Source organism: Scyliorhinus canicula, chromosome 16 (assembly GCF_902713615.1).
Source record: "Scyliorhinus canicula chromosome 16, sScyCan1.1, whole genome shotgun sequence".
Taxonomy (NCBI): Eukaryota; Metazoa; Chordata; class Chondrichthyes; order Carcharhiniformes; family Scyliorhinidae; genus Scyliorhinus; species Scyliorhinus canicula.
Genome location: NC_052161.1, coordinates 141829449 through 141844317, shown reverse-complemented (window position 1 = coordinate 141844317; position 14869 = coordinate 141829449). Strand labels below are relative to the sequence as shown.

Genomic DNA, 14869 nt, shown 5'->3' with positions numbered 1-14869 from the left:
GATACTAAGGGGCAATTTAGCATGGCCAATCCACCTAACCTGCACATCTTTGGACTGTGGGACGAAACCGGAGCACCCGGAAGAAACCTAAGCCTAGATGGGAAGAGAGTGCAAACTTCCCACCGACAGTGACCTGAGGTCGGAATCGAATCTCGGACACTGGCGCTGTGTGGCAGCAGTGCCACCCACTGTGCCACCGTGCCGCCCCCAGCTGAAATGTTTCAGCTGCCCACAGGATTGAAAGGTGTTCGGATATCAGGGTCCATTGCTATTTTTCAAATTGGATGTGCCAACCTTAGGTTAAAACAGATTGGAATCGTTACAGCAATGGACCTGGATATTTGACTACGCAATGGTTTAGTTGCGATCAGACCATGAAGACAGCCCATGCTGGGATGTTATCTGTATTCAGTGGAATTAAAGACAATGTGCTTTGAATTGAAGATGTAAATAATGACCCACATTCAATGAATTTACTGTTTGCTTTCACCTTTTCAACAAAATTTTTCTTAAACTAGGTCAAGAACCAAAATTAATTGAACTGTTTGTCCAAGTCTTAATTCTTTGAGCATGGTAAAGGGGTTGGCACCAACCTTCTGCCAACATTAATGGTGACTTGGCCACATCCAAGCTAACCTGATTATTATCATCATTAAAAAGGATCATGGGATCAGAAAGATGGAATAGTAAATGTTAAGTTAAACATTTTAAACTTACAAACTAGGAAAAGAGGGAGAAACAAATCAAGTTGGAGTAGATGGGAATGGATTTGTGTTAAAGGTAAAATATAAAGGAAGTGGGAAAATACAAAAGAACAGGAATAAAAAGGAATAACAGCTTGTATAAGGTGTCTAATGCAATAGCTTGTGGCTGACATCAATAGTAAAAATATTCCTAATATTTTAGCGTATTTAGCACTGCAATATTAGGCCTGGGCTTGATATTAACTTACATCAGGGATGGAACACTCAAAATGACATTTTACCCCACATTAATCTTGACATCATCCCGAAATGGGCCTTCACCACCCCCCGCCTCAGGCAACAGATTCAATCCAATATGCAAATTGAGAGCCAAATTGCCATTTTAGATTGGAAATGGTCAGTGTGTGTGAGCCAAGCACATTCTCGCCATTTCCAGAGGCAATAGAGGAAAAGAGAACTCAACAAAGTACAGTTTGAAATTATACATGCGGGGCCAGGAGAAGAATGCAGTTGCAACAATGGAAGGTGGATGTGTTGAGGCATTAGGTTTGACTGGGTGGTGAGATTGACCACCACCTCTATGTGTGGGGGACCGGATGACAACTTCAATCCATGGAGCCATACGTCAGATGGAATTGTGCGTTCAGATGAGAGGGAAACATTGAGAGGATAAAAGGGGAAAATAAACATTCTGTTCACACAAATGCAGTCAAACATCCTCTGTATTGCCAAAGAGAACATGGCAGATTGCTAGAGAAAACAATTAAATTCAATTAGCACTTTTAGTGGATCCAAATCTAGACAGATATGGACTGGTTACTGGAAGGAGGGGGGTGGTGGGCCCATGGGGGTTATGGGGAGATGGATAGGAGGGATGGGTGGGGGCACTGACAGAGGAGACACTGGCACGATGAGCCAATTACTGTCACTCAATCTGAACTGATCTTACTCGGGAAGCATCTCTTGCTGCTTGTCTCAGCTCTAATAGAGAATCAGCAACTCCTCAAGGCGAGAACAGCCATTGGAACTGTGGGGAAAAGGCACTTCACATGCCTGTGATGCAAGGAGCATTGGAAGCCAGAGGCAGGAAGTAAATCAGTCAAAACAATTCAGGTATAGAACTGGCAAAGATCCCACTGAACTTTGGATGGAGACATATAAATTCATAGAAGTTTGCAAATATGTGTGAAAAACAGAAAACCTTTCATATCACATTGCTGAACATAAGAACATAAGAACTAGGAGCAGGAGTAGGCTATCTGGCCCCTCGAGCCTGCTCCGCCATTCAATTAGATCATGGCTGATCTTTTGTGGACTCAGCTCCACTTTCCGGCCCGAACACCATAACCCTTAATCCCTTTAATCTTCAAAACTCTATCTATTTTTATCTTAAAAACATTTAATGAAGACGCCTCAACTGCTTCACTGGGCAAGGAATTCCATAGATTCACAACCCTTTGGGCGAAGAAGTTCCTCCTAAACTCAGTCCTAAATCTACTTCCCCTTAGTTTGAGGCTATGTCCCCTAGTTCTGCTTTCACCCGCCAGTGGAAACAACCTGCCCGCATCTATCCTATCTATTCCCTTCATAATTTTATACATTTCTATAAGATCCCCCCGCATTCTTCTAAATTCCAACGAGTACAGTCCCAGTCGACTCAACCTCTCCTCGTAAGCCAACCCCTTCAGCTCTGGGATTAACCTAGTGAATCTCCTCTGCACACCCTCCAGTGCCAGTACGTCCTTTCTCAGGTAAGGAGACCAGAACTGAACACAATACTCCAGGTGTGGCCTCACTAACACCTTAAACAATTGCAGCATAACCTCCCTAGTCTTAAATTCCATCCCTCTAGCAATGAAGGACAAAATTCCATTTGCCTTCTTAATCACCTGTTACACCTGTAAACCAATTTTTTGCGACTCATGCACTAGCACACCCAGGTCTCTCCGCACAGCGGCATGTTTTAATATTTTATCATTTAAATAATAATCCCGTTTGCTTTTATTCCTACGAAAATGGATAACCTCACATTTGTCAACATTGTATTCCATCTGCCAGACCCGAGCCCATTCACTTAACCTATCCAAATCCCTCTGCAGACTTCCGGTATCCTCTGCACTTTTTGCTTTACCACTCATCTTAGTGTCGTCTGCAAACTTCGACACATTGCACTGGGTCCCCAACTCCAAATCATCTATGTAAATTGTGAACAATTGTGGGCCCAACACTGAACCCTGAGGGACACCACTAGCTACTGATTGCCAACCAGAGAAACGCCCATGAATCCCCACTCTTTGCTTTCTATTAATTAACCAATCCTCTATCCATGCTACTACTTTACCCTTAATGCCATGCATCTTTATCTTGTGCAGCAATCTTTTGTGTGGCACCTTGTCAAAGGCTTTCTGGAAATCCAGATATACCACATCCATTGGCTCCCCGTTATCTACTGCACTGGTAATGTCCTCAAAAAATTCCACTAAATTAGTTGGGCATGACCTGGCCTTTATGAACCCATGCTGAAGTCCATCCGATGTGAAAAAGTCACACGGAAAAACACCCCAGCTATGAGATTATGTGATTGGGTTTATTGAAATTCCCCTCTGGGAGTTTTGTTGCAATCTTATTCTGCAAACATGTCTGTTCTTCCTGACTCTTGGTGCTTCAAGTACCTGTGCAAAACATTGAACATTTACAGCTTTTCTCCCTTTCAGTCCAGCTGAGTCACAATCAGAATGTAATCCCAATCGTATTCCCATTTAGTATAATTACTGGACCACTCACCCAGTCCCAAAGACCACAAACAATTGTTGGGATGTTAGTCATAGCCCCAGAAGGTGCTAATACCCAGATACATGTTCATTATTATCCCTCACCGGTTTGTGCTGAAATTAATGCTTACCCGATTTGAAATTTGTCATTTCTGTGACAAAATAATAGTTGGTTATTGTATACTGAGCCAACTGAATTTCGTCTAGCCCATGTATCTGATCCTGATTGTCTGACCAATTATAAACAATATCGTCAGCTGAATAGCCATCTGAAAGAATAAATATCAGATCAGTTAGCATGCACTAGCACGCAGAATTAACATCAATCAATCTTTGATTTCCTTGTGCAACTCTGAATATTTCTTATCTGTACACAACTGATTTAAGCAACAGAACCTGTGCACTACCTTAGCCTCACTCTTTATCACACCTTCTGTTTCCAAACTCTCACTAACGACCCAAACCACCCAAAATGGCATTAGGAGTTAACAATCGCTTTATACTTGGCTCTGTTTATCTAACTTCTCCTTAGGGTGGAAAGGGTAGCACACAACAGCATTAAGGTAGACAAGTCCCCTGGGGACGGGATCTATCCCAGGTTACTGCAGGAGGCAAGGGGAGCTGGGGCCTGAACAGATATCTTCACATCCTCTTTGACCACAGGTGAGGTACCAGAGGACTGGAGAATAACCAATGTTATTCCCTTGTTTAAGAAAGGAAGCAGGGATAATCCAGCAAATTATAGACCGGTGAGCCTGGTGGTGTCCATCAGTGGTGGGGAAGCTTTTGGAAAAGATACTCAGGGACAGGATATATGCACATTTGGAGGAAACATAGAACATATAGTGCAGAAGGAGGCCATTCGGCCCATCGAGTCTGCACCGACCCATTTAAGCCCTCACTTCTATCCTATCCCCCTAACCCAATAACCCCTCCTAATCTTTTTTGGACACTAAGGGCAATTTAGCATGGCCAATCCACCTAACCTGCACGTCCTTTGACTGTAGGAGGAAACGGAGCACCCGGAGGAAACCCACGCAGACATGGGGAGAACGTGCAGACTCCACACAGACAGTGACCCAGCGGGGAATCGAACCTGGGATCCTGGAGCTGTGACGCCACCGTGCTAACCACTGTGCTACCATGCTGCCCAAAATGGACTAGTTAGTGACAGACGGCATGGTTTGATATGGGGAAGGTCAGGTCTCACCAACTTGACTGAGTTTTTTGAAGAGGTGACAAGGAAAATTGATGAGGGAAGGGCTGTGGATTTAGTTTATGTAGACTTTAATAAGGCGTTTGACAAGGTCTCACATGGCAGACTGGTACAAAAACTAAAATCACATGGAATTTGAGGTGGGCTGGCTAGATGGGATTTGAGGTGGGCTGGCTAGATGGATACAGAACTGGCTTGGTTATAGCAGACAGAGAGTAGTGGTGGAAGGGTGTTTTCTGAATGGAGATCTGTAGCTAGTGGTGTCCCGCAGGAATCAGTGCTGGGACCTCTGTTGTTTGCTGTGTATATAAATTATCTGGAGGAAAATGTGGGTGGTCTGATTAGTAAGTTTGCAGATGACACAAAGATTGGCGGAGTTGCTGATAATGCCGAGGATTGTCAGAAGATACAACAGGATATAGATAGATTGGAGACTCGGGCAGAGAAATGACAGATGGAGTTTAATCGGGACAAATGCGAGGTGATGCATTTTGGAGGATCAAACCTCGGTATGAATTATACTGTAAATAGCAGAACCCTTAGGAACATTAACATACAGAGGGATCCAACCATGCCCACATGTTCTGGTCTTCTCCCAGGCATGGGTAGTGGACAGTCTTCTTCGAGGCTATGTCCAAAGTGGTGGGGGTGAGGGTGGAGCCATGCCCGAAAGTGGCGGTCTTCAGGGTATCAGACCAGCCAGATCTATTCCTGGGGAGGAGGGTGGACGCCCTTTTCTTTGCCTCTCTGATCGCCCGCCGTAGAATCCTGTTCGGCTGGCGGTCAGCAGCACCACCCAAAGCTGCAGACTGGCTGTCCGACCTCTCAGAATCTCTCCAAATGGAGAAAATCAAATTCGCCATCCAAGGGGTCGGAAGATGGCCAAGACCTGATAGAGGAGAGGGGAGGGGGGAGGACCCGGTGGGTGGGTGTGTGGGGGGGGGGGTTGCAAGAAGGAGTAGCCAAACCCAACAGGGGGTAAAAAGGGGGATAGCTGAGAAGGGGGTGGGAGGTGAGGGGGGGGGGAGGGAAGGGTGGGAGGGAGGGGATCAGGGAGGAAGGGAGGCCGAGGGAGGGAGAACAATAGAGGGGAGGCAGAAGGGAGAAAAGAGAGAACACAAACTGGGGAGAGAGCACAGGAGAAGATAAAAGCCACAACAAGCACAGCAAAGCAAAAGAAAGAAAGAAGGGGAAGAAGGCACTGCTATGGCCGATCTTGATGCAATTGTACAGGGATAAAGTAGCGACCAAGAAATGTAAATAACAGGGGCACCACCCAAGTGCCCCTTCTACCCTGTTTTGTTCTGTAAAGAAAGGGAGAAGAAAGTGGGAGGGAAAAGACCCCCTCTCCTGTTATATGTTATATGTTTTTTACCTCCTTTATTTTTCATTGTTGTTGTTTTTGTAGGTGTATATTTGTAATTATACCATGTACAAAGCCCAATAAAAACATTTTTAAACAAAACATACAGAGGGATCTGGGCGTGCAGGTCCACAGTTCCCTTAAAGTGGCAACACAGATGGCCAAGGTGATCGAGAAGGTATACGGCACGCTTGCCTTCATCAGCCGGGGCATTGAGTACAGGAGTTGGGAAATCATGTTGCAGCTGTATGAAACCTTGGTTAGGCCGCATGTGGAGTATTGCGAGCAGTTCTGGTCACCACATTATCAGAAGGAAGTGGCAGCTTTGGAGAGAGGGCAAAGAAGGTTGACCAGGATATTGCCGGGTCTCGAGGGTGTTGGCTATGAGGAGAGGTTGAATAAACTAGGATTGTTTTCACTGGAAAGACAGAGGCTGAGGGGAGACCTGATAGAGGTCCAAAAATTATCAGAGGCATTGACAGGGTGGATAGTCAGAGGCTTTTTCCAAGGGTGGAAATATCAATTACACAGGGGCACAGGTTCAAGGTGAGAGGGGGAATGTTTAAGGGAGATATGCGGGGTAAGTTTTTCACACAGAGAGTGGGTGGGTGCCTGGAATGCGCTGCCAGAGGCTGTGGTGGAAGCAGCACATTAGCAACATTTAAGAGGCATCTAGATGGGTCCATGAATAGGGAGGAAATAGAGGGATACAGGCCAAGTAAGGGCAGGTTTTTATTTTAACTAGGGCATCATGATCGGCACAGGCTTAGAGGGCCGAAGGGCCTGTTCCTGTCCTGTACTTTTCTTTGTTCTTTGTTCTTACGCTGTCCCCAGTTAACTGGTTACTCAGGCACTTCTGAGGCAGCGACAAACATATACTAATGTAAAGGAACTGTCCCAACAGTTAAGGAACAGAAGTATGTGAGGCATTCGCACCACTATTATCATCCTCAAACAACACCGTGCTTTTCTTGTGCATTTTAATCAGACAAATCCAATAAAAATCATTGTTAACCACTTATCTGTAATGTAGGTTGTCTCAGCTATGACACATGCTAAAGATAGCATTTCAGCCCTGGTATATAATTACTCTGTGTTCATTGGAAGTGTAATACAATAAATAGCTGCTACCATGCACTAACCTCTAATACACCCTTAAAAAAGCCTTCACAACGCTCGATCCTAACCCTAAAGCCCATCTACAAGCACACTTTGCATCAGCCCCCTTGACCACTGCCTATGTGCTGGATTTCTGCAGAGTCAGGAATATTCCAGAGAGCTTTAGAAATGGCGGTCATTCTCCAGATCTGTGAGCACTGCCCTCAGTTCCGTCAGCTCCAATGTTTGTCAATAGGAGAAAGTGGATGGATATGGTTCACACAGGAGGGAAACCTGAACATAGTTGGTCCATTTGAACTTAGTGCAAAGTTCAAACAAAGCTCATTTGGCCATTGCAAGGGCCTTAACCTACAGCATGGGAGTCATGCATTCATGGTATATATGTAAAGATGCTAGACGGGCAGATCAGCTCATCACAGTAAAATGTACCTCATTTCTTTCTAAATTCCCTGGTCTTTAAGCTGACTGCAGCAGTCAGTGATTGGTAAAAAGAACTCAGCTGAACTGCTATGATTGACAGACCAGTTGGTGTAGCAACTGCTCACATAGTGTCAAAGGAGTTCTTTGTTGGTATTTCCCTAAGGGGTGTTCATTTTGAACACTTGGCTGAGTTTCAAAAGCTACAATTATCTCAGCAAGGGGTTCTGTGCTCACAGTTTGACAGACACCTTAAAATGGTTATTAAAGGATTAGGGGCAAGAACAGATATTTGTTTGTTTTTAAGAAGAGATTAACCACTTAATGAGATTTAAAAGCTTTGATGCTTGCATAAATGCACATTTATTTGCCACTACGAAGCCTGTGCAGTGACAGCTGTATTAGATATTTGAAAGATCATTTTACTTCATCTCCACAAGGTCAGGGTGGATACTGAGGGAACATGGGGGAGGTTGGGAGCATGAGCTTCTACTGGATTGACATGGAGGGTTTGAAGGTCCATGGGGGGGGGGGGGGGGGGGGGGTGTCTGGGTGAGCGGGTGGGATGGAGGGATGGGGGTTAGAATACCATAAAACTAAAACAGTTAAAAAAAACTGGGAGGCCCTTCTCAAAGGCCTATCTTGGCCTCACCCACCCCAGGTCCTCCTAGCATCAGTTTCTGGGATGGGGGCCTGTTTTTAATTACACCCCCCAACCTTGGGGTGAAGAGCTCACAATTTGGCAACTTTTTAAACTGAGACAACCCACCCCGGAGCTAATATCCGTCCCCAACTCTCAATCACCCTCTGCACTAATCCTCAAAAACATTCCTCATTAACCCTCTAGTATAACCTTCACTACTATAACCAACTCTTGTACAGGCCATCATTAGAGCTCCCACAGATGGTGTCGCAGAGCGAGATTAACTCAGAAAAGGAGAACAGGCCTCGGTAATAAAATGAACTCACAACTTTCCAGATCCAGCATGCATTCCTGCTCATCCATTGGGTATTTGGTGAGGTCCATGTCACAAGCAACTGTGGAAGTAATTCTGGCAAAAACAAAGTAGTCCAGGATTAGACTGTCGCTTCGAACCTGTGATTCATTCTGAGTCATTCCATTGGACATATGCTTATAAACGAATCCACCTTACTGCCGATATCACACTGCAGATGTCATGTTGCAAGGTGTTAAAGTGTAAAGTCAATTCATGCTGGGTCTTTCTGACCCCAAACTGGAAATTTGCAAGCAACTGCCTGTCAGCGAACCTTCCATACAACTTGCAATGGAACTCTGAATGTTCTCAATAGAAAGCAATTAGATTAATGGACAGGTTAATATAAAGATAACTGCACCTTAGCAGCAGAATAATACTTTGTCCAAAACATGATAAAAGGTCCCAGTTGTTATAAAATGGTAAACTAACCAACTCACCATGACAATGCCAAGGGAGGTTTCCAAATTGTTTATAAATTCCTGTAATTTACAGACAGAATATTGGCTAATAGATTTTGCACAGAAGCGGTCATTTTATAAGTCAGAACTATCAGCTAGGACCAACATCTCAGAACTCCAACGCATTAGGTAGGCACAATGATCATCCAACCCTCTGCAGTGTGCGAGCAGGACAGATTCCCAATATTACCCTGGTTCTAAAGGTATTCACATATTGAATTGGCTGTACTAACTTGCTGAAATATACATTTAATCCAACCTGATGCTGTATAATATGACCCCATCTGGCTGAAGCCTGATAAGTTTGTTTTCCACTGTAACATCATGAAACCAAGCTGACTTCGCATTGACAATGTACGTGTCAGGTAACCACAGCTTATCCACAAACCGACTGTCCAAGCCAAGCGTCTTGTTCGTGTGATTGTAAGACAGCCGCTCATCTTTCCAGATCTGGCGAAGGAACACTGTCATTGTGTAATCCTGACAAAAGGAAGGGAAGAAACACAAGAGTTTCAATTCTCCGGATGTTACTGAATTTATCAGCTATTTGTGCACTTGTAAATTTATCGAGGTTTGATCCTCCTAGACATTAAGTAATTGACATTCACGTCAGTAAATTTATCTTTTTTATAACATGTGGAATTCATTTCACAGATCTTTTCCAAATTCCTTATTAGGTTGTTGCAAAGGACCAAAAGGATGGCCGTTGAACAATATCAAGCAGTAGTTACACCATTGAATATGTTCCATTGTTCAACTGAGACTTTCCTCTTTACCCTCAGGCCATTTCCGAAACTTGAATGCAAAATATTAATTCTTACACACCTGGGGTGCACGGTAGCATCGTGGTTAGCACTGTTGCTTCACAGCGCCAGGGATCCAGGTTTGATTCCCGGCTTAGGTCACTGTCTGTGTGGAGTCTGCACGTTCTCCCTGTGTCTGAGTGGGTTTCCTCCGGGTGCTCCGGTTTCCTCCCACAAGTCCCAAAAGACGTGCTGTTAGGTGAATTGGACATTCTGAATTCTCCCTCTGTGTACCCGAACAGGCGCCGGAATGTGGCGATGAGGGGCTTTTCACAGTAACTTCATTGCAGAGTTAATTTAAGCCTATTTGTGACACTTATAAAGATTATTATTATACCTGTCTGATCCTTAAAGGGGACATCAGTACCAGACTGGGGTAAAGCATCATTTCCTAGACCCAGCATGAAGTTCCAGTGGGGCCTGAGTTCAGGGGGTGGGGCAGGGGGTGGTGTTGTATTTTGCGTTGTGGATTGGTAAATCTACATCTAAATGTTCTTGTTCCCAATTTCACAGTGATAGGCATCATTTTCAAAGAATCTTCTCATCGCCATTTAGATCATGGGATAATTTGTCTCCTGTAATTCAATTTTGTTTCGGTTATGTACTGAAATTAACCTGGAATGATTGTAGGATCACTGAATTTTCTAATGAGCATTTGATCAGTCTGTGCATATCCACTCTTATTGGGGAAAAATTCAGATTTTTTCCAAATGATTTAGAAGATGGAAAATTCAGACCAATTTGGGTTTAGCGTTTGGCTCTCGGTTTATCAACAAACATTTAAAAAAAATAAATTTAGAGTACCCAATTATTTTTTCCAATTAAGGGGCAATTTAGCCTGGCCAACCCACCTACCCTGCACATCTTTGGGCTGTGGGGGTGAAACCCACGCAGACACGGGGAGAATGTGCAAACTCCACACGGACAGTGACCCAGAGCCGGGACCGAACCCGGGTCCTCGGCACCGTGAGGCTGCAGTGCTAACCACTGCGCCACCGTGCTGCCCGTTTATCAAGAAACTCAATAAGGCAATTAAACTTCTTGGAATTGACATACATTGCCAGTTCAGCCTCAAAGCCCGAAGGATTCTTTAACCCACTGTCAGACTCTGCCAAAACATACTCAACACAACAGCAAATTGACATTGTCAAACAATACTTATTTTTCCAATATTATGTAGAATTATTCACAGAACATTGCCATTTCAGATTAAGACTCCGATCAGCATCAGAATGAAGTACTGCTTGAAATTGACCGATATCACAGCTGGAAACCTCACGAAAGATGTTCCTACTGTGCTTCTGAATGACTGAACTGAAACTCGCACTGCAGATCTCCCAGCACTGGCTTCGCCATATGCTGAATGTCAGCGCTCAGAGTGGACACAGGCCATGGCTTCAGCTTTCAAGTATGCTTTGCTGTTGATTAATGTAAATTCAAAATCTTCCCAACCAATGTCACCACACAGTGTACAGAAGAAAATAAAATAAATTAACTTTTAATGTTGGGTTTAGACTTCAGAAAATTCTGAGCAGCCTATGAAAAAGTGACTGTCTGGTCGACAGGATTTGCTTGTTAATCGTAGCTCCATTGCTAAGATTCGTAGCGGACTTTTTTTTTTCAAATGTATTTTATTACACACATGTATCGAAACAGGTTACAGCAAATAAACACCCTGCAAAACTTACTTCCCAGCAATCAACTATACAGTCTGTACAGATTTTTTTCAACCTCCATCCTTCGCCCCCCCCCCCCCCCAATGACGAACAGTTCCTCAAACATGGTCACAAACATCCCCCACCTTTTCTCAAACCCCTCAGCAGAGCCCCTTAACTTTATCTTCTCCAACCATAGGAAGTGATACAGGTCACCCATCCAAGCCGCTACCCCCGGTGGCGATGCCGACCGCCACTCCAGCACGACCCGCCGCTGTGCAATCAGAGAGGCGCAGACCAAGACATCGGCCTTCCTCCTCTCCATGATCTCCGCTTGATCCTTAGCACTCTTGCCCCTGAACACAATCTGGTTTGAAACAAGAAGACGTTGCGGGACCTGCTGCGCGACTCTGATCCAAAGCAATCACCCGATGGTGCTGTTGATGAAATGCTTCCGCAGATTGCTGATGCTGGTGTGGTGAGTGCTGCGTATACCTGGCACATCACCACGGGTTAAACACGCTGGAAGTCAAGGACGTTTAACCACCTTTTGGTTGCGGTGAGATTGGGCTGTGTGGGAGGGGCCTGCACAGCTGCAGCTCCTAGACAGAGAATGGCTCTGATACAAGTCACACATCGATGGACAGATCACTGCTATGACAAGGGTCTGGATATGACAACACATTCTCAGGCGTATCCTCAGTTTCTGTTGATGAATCTGCGTGTGTTTGTTTTTTGTGTGAAAATGAACTGATTTGTCTTTCTACTGGAACCAATATGGAACAGTGATGTTTTCCTGTTGTTTAATGGTTAGTGTGATATTGGAACGTTACATAGTTAATTTTCAAATCTTTCATAGAATCACAGAAGGAGGCCATTCAGCCCATCGACTCTGCACCAGCCCTTGGAAAGGGCAACCTACCCTAAACCAATCCTCCACCCTATCCCCGTAACCCAGTAACCCCACCCCATCCCACCTGTTTGGACACTAAGGGCAATTTAGCGCGGCCAATCCACCTAACCTGCACATCTTTGGACTGTGGGGAGAAACCGGAGCACCTGGAAGAAACCGACATAGACACAGGGAGAACGTGCAGACTCCGCACAGACAGTGTTTCAAGCCAGGAATCGAACCCGGGCGATCCTGGAGCTGTGAAGGAATTGTGCTAACCACTGTGCTACTGTGCTGCCCCAGATTAGATTGGAGATTGGGGATTGGATCTCTGCAGTCACAGGGACATTAGTGCGTCTTTGTTAGTGTAGACCGTTTAATAAACAAAGTATTCCCAAGTTCTGGATTCCCTTGTTACCCCGCTCCATATCTTATTTTTCTCCTTTTAAAAAAAAAATATTCACCTTTTTCAGTTTATAAAAATAGAAACAACAATAAAATAATACAGGATAACAACAAGCCAGAAACCCTCCAACCCTTAACTCCACCCCAGCATGATTCACCTCCGAGCGATCAGCGAGGCAAAGGCAAGAATATCCGCCCCCACGCCCTCCTTTCTTCTCTCCTTCCTTCCCTATGTACGGTATGCACTGTTTGTACAGCGTGCAAGAAACAATACTTTCCACTGTATACTGCTACGTGTGACAATAATAAATCAAATCAAATTCCGCAGCTCGGGCAAGTCCCATACCCCGAATCTGGCTACCAAGGGACAGGGTTCAATTTTGATGTTCAGAATCGCCCGCATGGTGTTGAAAAAGGTCACCTAAAAACACAGTCATTTGGGACAGGACTAAAACATGTGCATGTGGTTAGCTGACCCCCCTCAGCCACGCCTGTCCTCAACCCCGACTAAAAAGTGACTCATTCCAGCTCTGGTCTGGTGTGACCTAAACACCACCTTAAGCTGGATCATGAGCCTCGTGCACAAGGATGCGGTGTTCACCCTGCGGAGGGTCTCACTCTGCACCTCATCCTCCAACACTGGCCCCAGCTCCTCCTCCCACTTGGCTTTCACCCCCTCCATCGAAACTGAATCCTTCGCCATCATCCTCCCATACATACCAAACATACTGCCCTCCTCCGACCCCGCACACAGCTGGAACCTCTCTATCAAGGAGGATGGTGGTGCCTCTGGGAAAGCCCGGAACGTTCGTCCAACAAAATTTCAGACCTGCAGGTGCCTAAACGAATCCTGGCCCGAGAGCTTAAATTCTCTCTGGCACAAATAGGGACCAACCTTGATACTGGCCCCAGTTTAAAATGTTGACGGAGTTGCCTCCATATTGTTAACGTGGAGAAAACCACCCAGTTTGACGGGTATTTGCCGGTGCGAATGGGAGAGAAGCCATCACCAGTCCTCCTCAACTGGATTCAGACACAGATTCCATCTGCACCCAGGTAGACCTGCACCGTCTCAAAACCATCTCTGCATTAGCCAGCCAGTAATAAAATATCAGCTCTGGCACCATGAGAGCCCGGACTGTCTATCTTTTTGTAGAACCACCTTCGACTCCTTGGAAATATTTCCGCCCATCTAAAAGTCGATATTAACCTTACCCTCCCAAAGAATGATTTGGGAAGAAAGACCGGAAGACACTGGAATAGAAACAGGAATCTTGGCAAAATGTTTACCTTAATTGGCTGAACCCAACCCCCAGGGACAACGGAATGTTTTCCCACATTTTCAGGTCAGATTTGACCTTGTTCAGGAGGCTGGTTTAATTCAGTCTGTGGCGTTGGGACGCATCTCGAGCCACCTGGACCCTGGATACTGGAAGCTGGACCTGGCTGAGCGAAGGGGGAGGACCCCCCCTGACTGGCTCCATTCCCTAGGGAGCTGACCGGGAAATACTCGCTCGTCTCCAGGTTTCATTTGTATCTGGAAAAGGACCCGAATCTCTCCAGTGCCCTCATTATGTTGCCCATGGTGGGCACTGGGTCCTTCTCATAGAACAAAAGATGACCCGCATGCAGAGATACCCTAAGTTGCTCTCCATCCCGAATTACCCCCCTCCACTTATCGAGACGCTCAGGTCAATGGCTCAATCACTAACGCAAACAGGAGGGGTGATATTAGACATTTTCAGGCCAAAAGCCTAGCTCTGAAAAACTGTACATTGCAGGCTGACAGTACATTGATGTATATTAGAGGATTTAAATCTACGCATTAGAAGAGATCTCTAACCTGAAACAGGTTACACTCCATCCACACATCTCAGCGCCTAGACAATGGTCACCGTCTTTCCCAATCTCGGGAATATCACACTCACCCCACACCCCCACACTGAGTCCCCCCCCCCCACACACAGCCCCCTGCCCCCACACAGCCCCCTGCCCCCCACACACAGCCCCCTGCCCCCACACACAGCCCCCTGCCCCCCACACTCAGCCCCCTGCCCCCCACATTCAG

The 14869-nt window shown here is 45.5% G+C and overlaps 1 protein-coding gene across 2 annotated transcripts in view; it reads right to left on the bottom strand.

Annotated features, from left to right (window-relative positions):
• The window catches only part of gabrd (gamma-aminobutyric acid type A receptor subunit delta), a 64900-nt gene that overhangs the window by 9252 nt on the left and 40779 nt on the right, over positions 1 to 14869 (bottom strand). For both annotated transcript variants that reach the window (XM_038773358.1, XM_038773357.1), the window contains exons 4-6: positions 9306 to 9526; positions 8560 to 8642; positions 3607 to 3744 (exon numbers count right to left, since the gene is read on the bottom strand). In XM_038773358.1, coding sequence (XP_038629286.1) covers positions 3607 to 3744; positions 8560 to 8642; positions 9306 to 9526 — 442 coding nt within the window. The remainder of the gene's footprint in view (positions 1 to 3606; positions 3745 to 8559; positions 8643 to 9305; positions 9527 to 14869) is intronic.